Raw genomic sequence first — 14,177 nt, 5'->3', positions numbered from 1 at the left:
AATGTAACTTGACTATTCAATGGTTTTATTGTTACTTCAGAAAAAAAAGCTTACATATGCTGATTTTAATCAAAACTAAACCTTTTTGACAGCAGCCTTCATTGATTCAACAGACTTCTTCATCTGGTCTCTCTCTCTCTCCAGGTCTTGATTTGTTGCCTCTAGCTGTCCCATAATGGCACCTTCAAGCTTTTGCATATCCATTAACCTTCGCAGCTGAAAATTCTCCTCTGCCAGCTGAGCTCTTTCTACCTCTAAGACCTAAAAAAATTTAAATTATTTTTAAAGCGCCACCTTAATTGAACTAAAAGCAATAAAGACCAGCAATGTTCAACAAAAACACAATGGAAAAAGGATAATTCAAACACATAATACAAACAATATGCATCATTTATGCATTCAATTCAATCACAACATATATTACAATTCAAAATATAACACAAATGACTGCATACAACAATTAGTAAAATGTATTTAATTCATTTTTAATTTGTAATTAATTGCTATGGTCTTGGATGTTGAATGTTGTTGTTAGATAACAGCAAGGAGTGTCCCTATAGATGTGTATCATTGGAAAAGTTATGAGTGATCAGGAGAAAATTAATTATTGTTCTTTTCAGCAGTTAAAGCGCACAGTATGTGGCATGTACAGAGACAAAACAGTAGAGGCAGATGGATGATGGAGACATGGAGATACCCAGTGGGGCTGATACGATTCAATATATCCAGCTAATTATTCTGTCTAATGCAGGAGCAACTTGTCTGTCTTCAGTATGTGCACTACCTTGGTTCACCTTCTGAGTGATCCTAATGAACCTTACTTATAGCAACCAAACGTTTGTATCATTGGTAAGGCACAACTCTCAGCAATCCAAAGGAACCAGCTACATTTATCATTGTTATTTGTTATAGAATACCTCATTCCTGATGTGTCGAACAAGCTCTTTATTTAAAAATGTTGGCTGAAGTGCTCTGTATGGAACCATGCACTTTCAGATCAAAGCACCTGGAAGCCTGTTTTTCTATATCCATATTCAAAGTTAGGAACGTATACCACGGAATCCTCAGCAAAACATACACTTACTGCAGTCATTACATATAGATATTAAGCACAAAACAAGGCAAAAACAAGGAATGCTATATTAAACCCATGCCATCTGTTGTATACAAAATAAAGACAGATATTAACCCATAATTAAGTACAAATAACAAGGAATAATACACTACAAAATTTCATATTATTAGTGGCGCTTGCCTCAATCTGTCTTCGTGCCTCTTTGAGATTATCTGAAGCCTTTCTCAGTCTGGATATCTCTGCCTCCACATCAGACATCCTCTGCTCATGTTGGATAGTTCTGTCAGCTGACACCTTTGTTAAATCCAAGAGTTTTTTCCTTAGCTCTTCTATCAAACCACTTTGCTTTTCTGTTTCAAGCTCAAGTTCTCTGGAATGGTGGGCTGCCTTTGTCTTCTGTTCTTCTGTCTCCAATTGTGCTTGTTTTAGTTTGTCCTCTAACTGGCTCACTTTGATGTTTGCTTCCACCACACATTCACACAGTTCTTTCTTTGCATGATCAGTTTCTTTTGACTTCACTTCCATACATTCATCTAATATTTTTTGCAGGGAGTCTAGTTTTTGATTAAGCCGGTTGTTCTCCATTTTGAGATCTTCACACTAAAATGAAAAAAAAAACCAACTTTAAAGCTGTCTGTCAATACTAATTCTAAAATGTAAGAAAACCGAAGAAACAATAGACAATATCTGTGACATACCTCACCAGTATTCTAGTGGCTTACCTCTTTGGCAGCCCGGTCTTGTATGCATTGCAGACTCTTCTCTAATCTTTCCTTTTCACATTGTAGTTCAGATTTCTGGCTCTCAGTCCTCAGCAAGGATTCTGCCTGCTTCAACAACTCAGCCTTCAATCGATCTATCTAATTGGGAGAGAAACAGAAGAGTTTCACAGAAGATAATAATAGGCTTATTCATTGATATAAATCAAGTTATTTCTATAAGATAGAATATTTTTTCATGAAATTTTTAAGTTGAGCACAAGAAACAGACTGGGTGGCATGGTACTGCAGTGGTTAGTGATGCTAACTCACCATTTGCACATCCTGGATTTGAATCTCATGCTTTCTATTTGTCCTTGTGGAGTTTGTATGTTCCCATGTCTGCATAGGTATTCCCACAAGTACTTTGATTTTCCTCTGACAACACCAAAGACATGCAGATTAAGCTAACTGACAACTCTAAATTGTCCCAGGTAAGAGTAAGCAAATAAGTAAGTAAGTATTCAGGCATGTGCCCTAGAGGGAACTGTTCAGGATTGTCTTCCACCTCTTGGTCAGTGCTGTCAGAATAGGCTCTGGGCCTCTGGCAACAATGACTATTCAGTCACTATTTAGGAAGTGGAAGCAGAGATAACACATTACTGCAAGTACTTGGGGGTCCACATCAATGACTGATTGAAATGGTCTCATAACACAGAGGAACTATATAAGTAAGGGCACAGCAAGCTCATTTTTCTTTGGAGACTACATTCCTTTAATGTGGGTAGTGACATCTTCTACAACTTTGTGATAGCCAGTTTGATTTTTTATGCTGTCGTGTGCTGGGCTGGTAACAATACTTGAAGAGAAACCCACTGAATCAACAAGCTAATTAAATAAGTTACGGGATGCACTCTGGACCCCTGTAGGTAGTAGCAAAGTAGACAATTAAAACAAAATCGAGTACCATTATGAACAATGCTGCACGACCTCACTCTCTGACAAACTAACAGGGAGTACTTTCAACTAAGGGCGGCACGATGGCACAATGGTAGCACTGTTGCCTCGCAGTTAGGAGACCTGGATTCGCTTTACGGGTCCTCCCTGCGTGGAGTTTGTATGTTCTCCCCGTGTCTGCGTGGGTTTCCTCCGGGTGCTCCGGTTTCCTCCCACAGTCCAAAGACATGCAGGTTAGGTGCATTGGCGATCCTAAATTGTCCCTAGTGTGTGCTTGGTGGTGTGGGTGTGTGAGTGTGTGTGCCCTGCAGAGGGGTGGCGCCCTGCCTGGGTTTGTTCCTGCCTTGCACCCTGTGTTGGCTGGGATTGGCTCCAGCAGACCCCCGTGACCCTGTGTTAGGATATAGCGGGTTGGTCAATGACTGACTGACTTTCAACTAATAAATTATTCAGCAGAAGTGTGTCAAGAAACAATACTGGGGCTTATTTATATGTCTTCATAATGCCTCACTCTGACTGTAACTGCTAAGTGATACGTTATTCTTTCTTTTTAATTTACATCCTTTTTAACAATTCTGGTGTGTTCAGACTATAGTGTGTGTCTATCTATCTATCTATCTATCTATCTATCTATCTATCTATCTATCTATCTATCTATCTATCTATCTATCTATCTATCTATCTATCTATCTATCTATCTATCTATCGTAGCATTCTTGTATTATTCACTCTGAATGACAACGTACAGTGCCATATTCATGATACATTTAGTAGTATTTGGCAGGACTTTTTCCTACCATTTTCATAGAGCTTATTATTTGATCAGGTAAAATACCATAAGATTTAAAAAAACATTGTCAGTCAATTTGCATGGAAGCCACTGGTGTACTGCTCACCATCTCTCCTAGACTGCGATTTTCATCCAGTAACTGCTCTTTTTCTGCAGTACTCTCCATTTCTTCTCTTAGCCGTTCAAGTTTCCTTCGCAGCTCCTGGTTCTCTCGTTCTGTCCCCAGCAGCCTGCCAACTGAACACTCTCCTACCTCTACACTTAGAGGTTTTGGATCTACATAAGTTAAAAAAAAACATTGAGGAGAAGAGGAAACCAGCACATATTTATGGCCAATCAAGGAAAAATCTAAGGCTATTCAGTAGAATATAAGATGTATCATTTCAAATTAAGTGCTAACACACTTAAATCACATTATTCTATGGCATTCATTACAGTTGATATAAGTAAGTTATTATCTAATAGCAAAATATAGATTAAAGAGTCCATGCTACAAGGCTGCAACTTAGTCTGACCATTTTGGTAAATACTGTGTATTAGATACATAATTATTACAATCATGAAATCATTTGTAATCCTTTTGATTTATTTGCATCACTTTTAAAAATAAGCTTAATTTTAACTTTTGTTGAAAATGAAGAAAAAGCTTGCACCCAGTGCTATTGCTGCAGACTTTGGCCTTCTACAGTATGTGCTTGAACTAGATGGAGTGGGTTTAATAATGAAAAGATAGATGGACTGATTACAAAAATTATTGTTAAACATTGTTTCAGTGGCTGACACACAGAAATTCAGATTATTTTCTTCGGCTGCTTGTGTTTTTACACAACAAACTAGAATGAATTGACAAACTAGGGTCATGTTGATAGTGATATGCATCAAACAGACTTACCTGCTCCCTGCTCCCGATGAATCATTATTTCTGTTTCTGTTTCCCAGTGAGCCTGGTCTTCAGTCATCACAAAGTTATGCTTCAGTTCTGCTTCAAGTGTCAGGTTCTCCTCCAAAAGCTCAAAAACTTTTTGTCTCTCTGTATCTCTCTCCTATATTTCAACACAAAAAAAAGTTTAAGAAAATACATTTAATATAAACCAGGAGAATATTTTTAAAGTCTTAATGCAGAAAATCCAAAGTTTCAAAATTGATCATATGAAGCTCTTTCAGAATATCAGGAATAATTATATTTAAAGACAAGGTTCAATCATGTAAAATCTAATGCACTCATGGTTATTATCATAGGCATAGCATCAGGTGGGCAGGAACACTTAGTTGAAACTTCTTCCTACCCAAACAGTTCAAATGATATTATCTTACTGAGTTGTGCTGAATCTGTTCTTGTCATATTTAACTGTCATATGACTGAATAAGATTAAAATAGTGATAAAATCACTATATTTATTATCTTTAGCATATACAGTAGTCTCAGTGTTAATTTGAAGCTCTTGATAAAACATCACCAGATCTCCCCCACCTTTCAGTTCCATGTTTACCTTGTTTGTGAAAGCATTCTGCAGATATTGAAATTTTTTATTTTTTTTAGTTTATCTCTTATTTAAAAGCCTGTCAAATGCCTTCCCAAAGCTCAGCCTTGTTACTTGTACTGCATAATCAAGCAATAATAGGCTGCACATACCCCATGCAGTAATGTCATAAAGAAAGGGCAGAGCAATGTGGACAAAATTTACAACTTATATCATAGAATCCAACATTTTAGTAAGGCATTTGAAGTATTCTGTATTCTGTAACTGCCGTATAAATTTAACTTTTAGGCTCTCGCATCAATCCTCTGTACTTCTGCAAAAGTGTGAAGCTTTGCACGCAACCAGCTGATATATAAGAGCAGAAACATCTACTGGGGGGGGCATTGCAATGCTACTGACACTCCAGTCTAGGTATGCAATAAATAACAATAATAAAAGACAGCTTTTGAACATTCTCTTCTGGTGTGAGACCCTGACTCCTTCCATAATCACGGGTTAGTGATTTTCTCCTTCCACACATTCATCAAACATCTTATTGCAAAATGATTACTTGTATACAATGCAAGACAATGTTAAGTTAGTGTACACCATTATTTTAGCTATTGTATCTTTTGCTTTCCAGTTACAATAAGTGATATATCGTGTTGTTTAGAGAGAAATAATTTTGCAGTACATTTCTTTCACGCCATGAACCTAATTATCTAATTATGGAGTGACTGCATTGAAAGTACATTCACTTCATTTTTTTATTTACACATTCAATGCTACACCACTATGTACATTATACTATTTCATGTGCAAAGCTTATTGGCAAAGCAAAGGCTGGCATTTCTGATGTTAAATTGTCATTAATTGTCATTTTGGAAAATAGATCACTGATAATTACTGGTTTTATGCAGCCTCTTAAACATTTTCTGCACATTTCTGAAAGTAAAATTAAACTTGACAAGATATATGGAGAATAAGAAAATAGCACTCTTGCCAAGTTAAAAAGGGTTAAAAACTCTTTATCATATTACCATCTCAATATCATGAATCCTTTGCTTAAGGAAGAGGTTCTCTTTTTCAATGTCACGTAATCGGTCACAACGAGATCTGGAAGCTTCCAGCTGTTCTTCTAGTAGGGCTTTAGTCTCCAGTAAAGCTTGGGAGTACTCCTGCTCTTCCTATACATACAGAAGCAAATTATGATATTAATACATACATTATGATGAATGCAAATATTTCTCATTGCCAATGTTGATTTTTGAAGAGCCATGTGATTTCACAGTTAGAAGTACACTTCTGTACATATCATACATAAACACACATACAATATAAAAATTTCATGTGTAAATACATCTGCATCTTTTCAATGACATAATCCTGGACTTAAGGCCACTGTCTTTAATTTTACTTAATTTACAAAGTAATAGTTATATTTCCTCCTGATCAGAAGGCAGCTGGAATCCTGACAGTAGTCTGTGATTATCACACTGAATAGTACACTTCATAACTAATGATGAAATTATGCAATCATATAGGTTATATTTTTACTCCTGTATTGTATTATGCCTTTTGAGCATTAAAATAATTTGGTTTTTTTCAGAAATGCAAATGGTGACAAATTTAAATCTTTTGTATTTTTGTTCAAAGTCATGGCCAATTATAGTCTAAGTGTTTTGCTGAGAAATTGCTGCAGTGATTAGCTTGGTTTAGCAACTCTAGCCTAATCATGTCAGGGCGTTGTTCGACTGAGAAGGACTGAGATTGGTGAAGTGTATACCAAAAGAAAGAAAGGAGGCAAGCACAACAAGCATACAGGAATAAAACAAGAAAAGACAACACTGAAGTAAATGTTGTTACTGTAATACAGGGTTTCTGGAGTGCTGCAGTGGCAATGTAACCAAGTTAGGTCAGTGTTTCTCTAGTTCCGTCCTGGGAGCTCACTATGGATACAGGATTTTGTTCCAACCAGTTCCAAATCAGTGACTCATTTTACTTGCAACTGAACTCAATGTTTAAGAATCTGGTCTTTTTCTTTAAAAACAAAAAAGATCCCCAAGTAACAAACAAAAATGCTCGCTACATTTTAATAAAAATTTAGCAATCCTAGTTTTGTAATTTATGAACTGACACTAAAACATAGAAACTACAAAATAACAGCTTGCTTATTTAAAGTAGCAGCCCAATTAAAAGTATGAAGTGGCTGGGTTATCTCTGGGTACTCTGGTTTTCTTTCCATTTTCAAAATATGTACATTAATCAGCAGCTATAAAATGACTGTATGAGCAACTGTAATTTGTACATGAGTGTTATCCTGTAATAAACCACTGTCCTATCCAGAGATTGGTTCCTGCCTTACACCCAAACCTGACATGACAGATACCAGCTCCCCATGCCACTGAATTGGATAAACAGGATAAAAAATGTATGCAAGAATGTACGAAGAGATCGATAATACTAAAAATTACTGAGACTCTTACAGACAATGCCCATACTACACACTTTAATGGTAAAGGCATTAAATTTTAGTGAGCTGATTCTTTCTCTCTCCCTCTCTCTCCCTCTCCCTTTGTCATGTTAAATAGCCCATAAAGTTTGCCTACTGGATGTTAAGGAGGGGGGATGAGCTTAAGACATAATATAGGTGGTCTGAAAAGTGAATATGCAACAACACAATACATACCAGGCATATTTCCATATTCAAAGTACACTCATGAGGCAGGGAAGATATGACTGAATTTGTGCTTCACACACATGTGCTATTCAAAGTGGGAAAATTCAAAAGATGTACATTAAAGTCTCATTTACTGTGAGACATAATCAAAATTGTGATGTAAACAGCTACCTTTATAACATTTAATATATAAACCTGACAACACATACAGTATATATGTGTGTGTGTGTGCGCACGCGTGTGTGTGAATGTATGTATACAAATCCGTACTGTTGGATCAATCTCAGTCAAAATTTGCACAGCTTGGTTATTTGATAAGGGGAAGACTATGTCTCATCCCAAATATTTGACCCAACATATCAATATTTCAGGTTAAAATTTGTTGCTATGCAAACATTAATGGAGTGTGCCGGGCTAGGGAGGGAGTTTATACACATGAAGGGCACAGCAGAAACAACTGATGGGCCATGTGAACTCCACCACTTACTAATAATGTTGAAAGTGTGAAGACAAAGCAGCATTCTGGGTAGGAAAAAAGAGATGGCATCACATTTGGTCTGGAAAGTGAGGTGTCAAATATAAGGAGAAAGGTTAGTAAAGCTCAAGGAATACATACTTAGCAAAAGCACTTCAAAGTGCAAGTGTTTGTGTCAGAAGTTGTGGTATTGTTTCACTAGAAGTATAAAAGAAGGTTTAAGGAGAAGCAGAAAAAACAGTGGTGTACCTGGATCCAACACAAACAGGAATCTTTTTAAACTTAACACTTCCACCACAAGCTACTCCACTGAAATATAAAATTTGCATTTATGAAGTCTGAAAAGTGTTCCTTCACAATTTAAACCTTAAATTTTTCTTTTCTCTGAGAAAAGCCAAGCAAAATGACACCTTTTATTGGCTAACTAAAAAGATTACAATATGCAAGCTTTCGAGGCAACTCAGGCCCCTTCTTCCTGAAGAAGGGGCCTGAGTTGCCTCAAAAGCTTGCATATTGTAATCTTTTTAGTTAGCCAATAAAAGGTGTCATTTTGCTTGGCTTTTCTCTACATTCATAATGGCTAACACGGTATAACACCCTAGCTTTTCTCTGACAAATCTGTAATTTTTTACTGACACTCTTAAAATACTGTATACAATACACTTGCTAAATTGTACCTGCTAAAGCCACATACTGTATACAAATACTGTGTCCATTTAGCTTTAGCAATACCATCATGTTTCATGGTACTAGCATGATTCTGTATATCCATAATACCACCATAAGCAATTGAAAAAATCTTTTTTGCACCACAAACAAAAGTCATTTTTATTGGTTTGTTTATCTGTCCATATCCATTGGATAAACTCTAGCTTTTTAGTCCAAGCTGTCTGCATACGTCAATGCCAATGTTTCTGTGGTTAATTGTCTTCACCTTTTTTCATCGTGTTTTGCTATGCTCTTGCTATGCTCTCTTAAACCAGTTTATTATGATATAAGTACTAACATATGCACTTATATCTTGAATGAGCATGGGATGTTCTGATATTTAATTGACAGGCACATACAAGAAAAATTACCAACTGCATCTATGCATTACATGGAGATTGATTTTTGGCATTGCTGACTTCTAAGGAATTATTTTATGAACAGTCAAATGTATTTATGAAATTAGAAATAGGCTTTAATTTTATGTATTTTTTGTTGACTGTCAGTAAATCTGCAGTCGACTGGCTGCCCTACCCTCATTCCTATCCTCCAAAGTGGTTAACATTTACATGCATGTCTGCTGTCTTGGGGATGGGGATGGTGCCCCCCACTCCCCAAAATTCTTTACATATACATTCGCATCTGAGGACTTTAAAGAGGAACCACATACAACTGACAAAAGCACCGAAAGAAATACTTGAGTGAACAATGTGAGCAAATACAAAGATCATTTAAATCTAATAATATATTTTGAAATTTCACATTATTCCTACTGATTACCCATTTTAATGGAAAAGAATGTAGTTTCCTCTACAATTGTTTTTACAATGACCATTAACAAAAGCCAAGTCACTAGAAAAGATAAAAAGTCACTAGAAGAGATAAAAATATATCTAATGTAGGAATGTTTCAGTCATGCATAATTGTTCATACTATGTTCAAGAGTAAGCACCTCCAGTGACCTACTAAAATTACCACTTGACTAATGCCTACTAACTATAAATATTGTACAAAGTACTTCTAATATGTCCAATTAACCAACAGCACCTTATCTGATACTCATTCTCTTATGAAATTTCTCAGGTGAAGCAGGGTAATACAGATAGCACTACAAAAGAAACCCTTACCTCTAGCTTTCCTCGAAAAAGGTCAACATTTTGAAGTTTTTCTCTGTAACCCTTCACCTCATTCTGCAGCTTCTCAACTTTGCTAGCTTTCTCTCTGAGGCAATCAAGTTCATCTCTGTAGCTACGGACCAAATGGGCATCATTCAGAAGTTCCCTGTTCTGTTGACAGTAGATATAAATTTAAGATTATTATGGTTTTTCCATTATTTTATTATAAGTATACTGGTTTGCTTTTCCCCTGCCCTGAAAATTAAGAATGGGCATTCACAAATGAACTCCAAATAGAAATAAAAGCCAAGCTTGCTGATAATGGTAAACCTCATTTTTCCCTTATCAATTAATTTAATTTAATGACACAACTTAAAATACTTTAATTATCAGTATACATTTCCATGTTAAAAGGACTTAATTAAATATTTAAGAATATAAGATATTCAAAAAGCTCAAAAATGTATTGTTGGACCATTTCAGAGATTTATCAATTTTGAATAAAAAATATTTCTACAGTATATGAAAAATGTCCATGACCTAAAATAGATTGAACCATAAAATATCCCTCTATCTTTCTTTTATTTGATTCCTTTACTTAAGGCACATCATGTATCAGTAAATGAAAAATCTACTTTTTCAAAAAGCAAACGACTGAACCATTAGACTCCTTCAAAGCTTTGTAAATTATGTGCTGACAATGCATATTATATGGATGAATTTTTTTCCCTTACCTGTTGTCGTAACTTTTTTATCTCTGCCTCCATGACCTCAAGTTCCTGCCTTAAGTCTAATAGTTGTTCATTTTTTTCTTCACTAAATAAAACAAGCAAAAACATATTAAGGAAAGTGTTATGTCATTAAGAGAGCATGATTTTAAAATGGCAGGAGAACAGCACAACCAAATGAGTTAGATACAAAAATAGTCACTGGCTGTTACTTTAAATATATTATGCAACTACTATTGTTTTAGGCATCTCAGTTTAAAAGCATCTATGTATGAGCCTCAAAAGTTTGTAAATTTTAAATCATTATATGTGAAGAAGTAGAACTTTATTGAAAAGATTCCTCCGCAAAAATGGTACAGTGGCACCTAGTAAATAATTTCAAATTAATTATCTAATTATATTAAAAAATAAGTTCATATTTTAAATTTGTAAAATTAAAAAAAACTGCATCAAAATTCAGCTGTCAAAAAGTTGATAAAGTATGTTGATAAAGAAATACAGACAAAAAGGAAGAGTTAATTTGTGGATAATTAGATTACACTACAAAATGAAGTGATTATGTAAATCACATTCCATAAAGAAAATAGTTTTCTCTTAAAACGTATAAAAAAAAAACTGAAAGAAGCTTGCCCTTTTTTAAGTCTCTGATCTTGCTGTGTTTAACATACTGTAAATTTTGCACCCAGCAGTTAAATAAACACCCTAAATATATTAAGACAGTTTATGCTTAGAGATATATTAGAATGGAACTGAGTTATTACAAAATGCAATTAAATACTATAAGCGTCTGAGAAGAAGAACAGGCATCTTGGCCGGGATGTAGGATAACTTCTTCCCCAAAAGGGAGGCCAGAATGGAAAGAGAGACGAGGACCCCGGCTGGACAAGGAAACGGCAAATTTCCTGGTGGAATTATATGAATGTTGGACCAATGGAAGTCAGAGGCCATGTGCCATACCATCACCAATGGCAGGGGTCCTCCCGTGGCACCCCAGTTTGAACACCCATAGGGATGCTAGGTAATTGGAGTCTGAAAGTGCAACCTTGTTGAGGTCCTTGGGTGCAGTTAGAAGCACTGTTGGGTGAGGACGTCCCTGGTTTCCATATGACCTGGAAGTGCTTCCAAGGGGACATGCTGTGGAACCAGAAGCATTTCTTGGTCAAGCTTAAAAAGAAGCCTATCACCTCACATTGAGGAGTCAGAACAGGGAGGTAGCAGGTGACACTCTAGGAAGAAGAAAGGAAGAAGAACTTGACTGTAGTGTGCATTGGGATTGATTTCTGCATGAGTGATTATTTTAAGGTGCATTTGGTTAAATAAATAACTTTTATTTAGACCCAAAATTGTGCTGGGCATTATTGTGTCTGAGGTTTAGGGCTCAGTGGAGCCCCAGGATGATTACAATACATTTCAGATTAATTTTAAATTACTTAAAAGTGCATTTGATAAAATTCAAAATAAGTCAGATACAGTATTAAAATATAATAGAAACATTACATAATATTTATTTGAGTTATTTTAAAATACAGTGAATCCTCAACTTTCGTGGGTGTAATGTTGCTAGAAAACAGCATGAACATCACTTGGAACTAAACTTTACAAGGATAAATAAGTGGTGGTGGATTTCTAGCATGCCAAGGAGTCCTTACGATCAGTCACCATAGTGGGGGAGGAGTGGGAGGTGATGCAGGTCTAAAAATACCATACTAGGGGATCCACCTGAAGTGTACTGGATTGGTTGAATAATACATTTGTGTTGTACTAAAGGGCCCTGACCAGGCTTTTCTGTCCAAGGAGAATTAGGGCCTTTAATGTGTATGACAAGTTGCTAATGTTCTACCAGTCTATTATGGTCAGTTTAATGTCCTGTGCTGTGATCTGCTGGGGAAGTAACACCATCTGACATGATACCAAAGTCATGAACAAACTAATCAGGTAGGCCAGCTTCATTAGCCTAGAATCATTAGAGACAGCAAAGAGTATGAAGGCAAAAATAAGAAGCCATCATGGCTAATCTGTCCATCATTTCTGTGACACGTTGTAGTACTGCTGCACAGTATAACTTTTTTTATGTCTCTTTCTCTCTCATTTCCTGTACTGTTGTTTTGTTGTTCCCATGTTGGAAAAATGGGCAGTGCTTAACGATAGTCCTTACTGTGATTGTTCCTGGTCGGATGTTAGGGGTTGTCCCCAGACACCAGATTTTGGAGCATCTGGAAGCCCTTTAAAAGGGACAATAGAGAAAGAAGATGGAAAGAAAGTTAGTAGACAGCTAGAGAGATTTTTCTATGTTAAAACAGATTAACTCAAAAAAAAAAAACAAAAAAAAAATATCCCTAGTCAACGAATGACTGGTCGATCATCGTTTTAGAAAAGCTTGCAGAGAGAAAGGTGGCCACCTCTGGCAATGCTTCTAGTGTACAGCTGGAGCAGCACCCTTTTAAAACAGCAGCAAATGGCACCTCCCCTACGTTGAATACTGTAAGGCAATTGCAGTTTTATCTTGGGCATAATGCCAAGTACAGTCACTTTCACTTGATTTTTGTATCCCCCATCTAAACTGGACGTGTTTTCTTTTTTCTCATTTTAACCCAACTGTTTGTAAAATTCTCCAAGCAAAGCACTTATAATGATTTTGTGTTAATAGTTTTGTGGGTGTCCAGGAAATGTTTTTGAGACTGTGTATTTTGTGTTATTTATTTGCATCTTTCTTATTATATTAGAGGAAACAATTAGTTTTCCTGTTGTTTTTGTATAAGATCAAGGGGTTACTTGTAGAGGGGTGGAAAGGACGAAATACAGTGAGAGTGTTGGCCATTTCAATATTTCTGTCTGAACCTTACAGGTAGAGAAGTGGAATGGATCACCATTGGTAAGTGTTGTAATAGTGCACAATTATTCATGAGTTCATTCCATTATAGTACAGTAACAAGAGCCACTTGGCTCTTTTTGTGTTTGAGTTATAAATATGCACATGAATTGCAAGCCCTCTTTCTTTTTATAACCTTTGTTTTGTAAAATATTGTAGCTTGACCAGTTAGTGCATGCAGTACAGATTATTCAAGAGGTCATGTGGGGCTAGAGAAAATTAACCTGATTCTGAAACCGTTCAAAAAAGAAATTGGATCTGACCGTGGGAGGAGACTAATTGATTGACATTTATGTAATTGTACTATTGTTTTACTATGACTAAAAATGACACCAAAAAGAAGGAGACATAACCTACTATTACACAAGTTTATGTGGTTCAGGTGAATAATATTATTCTTGGCTAACACCCTAAGAGCTAACCAATGACAATATCCAGTAAAAATATTGAAGGAACATACAGTTATTGCAAATGAATACAGTCAAAGTAAAGTTTTATAAAATAACTTTAAAATGTCTGAAAATGTCTTTAAAAAAACACAGGGATTAATAAAGTATCTATCTATCTATCTATCTATCTATCTATCTATCTATCTATCTATCTATCTATCTATCTATCTATC

General features: G+C 35.9%; 1 protein-coding gene across 1 annotated transcript in view; it reads right to left on the bottom strand.

The window, feature by feature from the left end:
- The window catches only part of LOC114653961 (girdin-like), a 159,808-nt gene that overhangs the window by 73,624 nt on the left and 72,007 nt on the right, over positions 1–14,177 (bottom strand). Inside the window, exons 9-16 of the mRNA XM_028804485.2 lie at positions 10,693–10,774; positions 9,971–10,129; positions 6,021–6,167; positions 4,413–4,563; positions 3,627–3,796; positions 1,798–1,935; positions 1,256–1,675; positions 82–261 (exon numbers count right to left, since the gene is read on the bottom strand). Of these exons, the coding sequence (XP_028660318.2) occupies positions 82–261; positions 1,256–1,675; positions 1,798–1,935; positions 3,627–3,796; positions 4,413–4,563; positions 6,021–6,167; positions 9,971–10,129; positions 10,693–10,774 (1,447 nt within the window). The remainder of the gene's footprint in view (positions 1–81; positions 262–1,255; positions 1,676–1,797; positions 1,936–3,626; positions 3,797–4,412; positions 4,564–6,020; positions 6,168–9,970; positions 10,130–10,692; positions 10,775–14,177) is intronic.

Source organism: Erpetoichthys calabaricus, chromosome 1 (assembly GCF_900747795.2).
Source record: "Erpetoichthys calabaricus chromosome 1, fErpCal1.3, whole genome shotgun sequence".
Taxonomy (NCBI): domain Eukaryota; kingdom Metazoa; phylum Chordata; class Cladistia; order Polypteriformes; family Polypteridae; genus Erpetoichthys; species Erpetoichthys calabaricus.
This window is presented reverse-complemented; position numbering and strand designations above follow the sequence as displayed.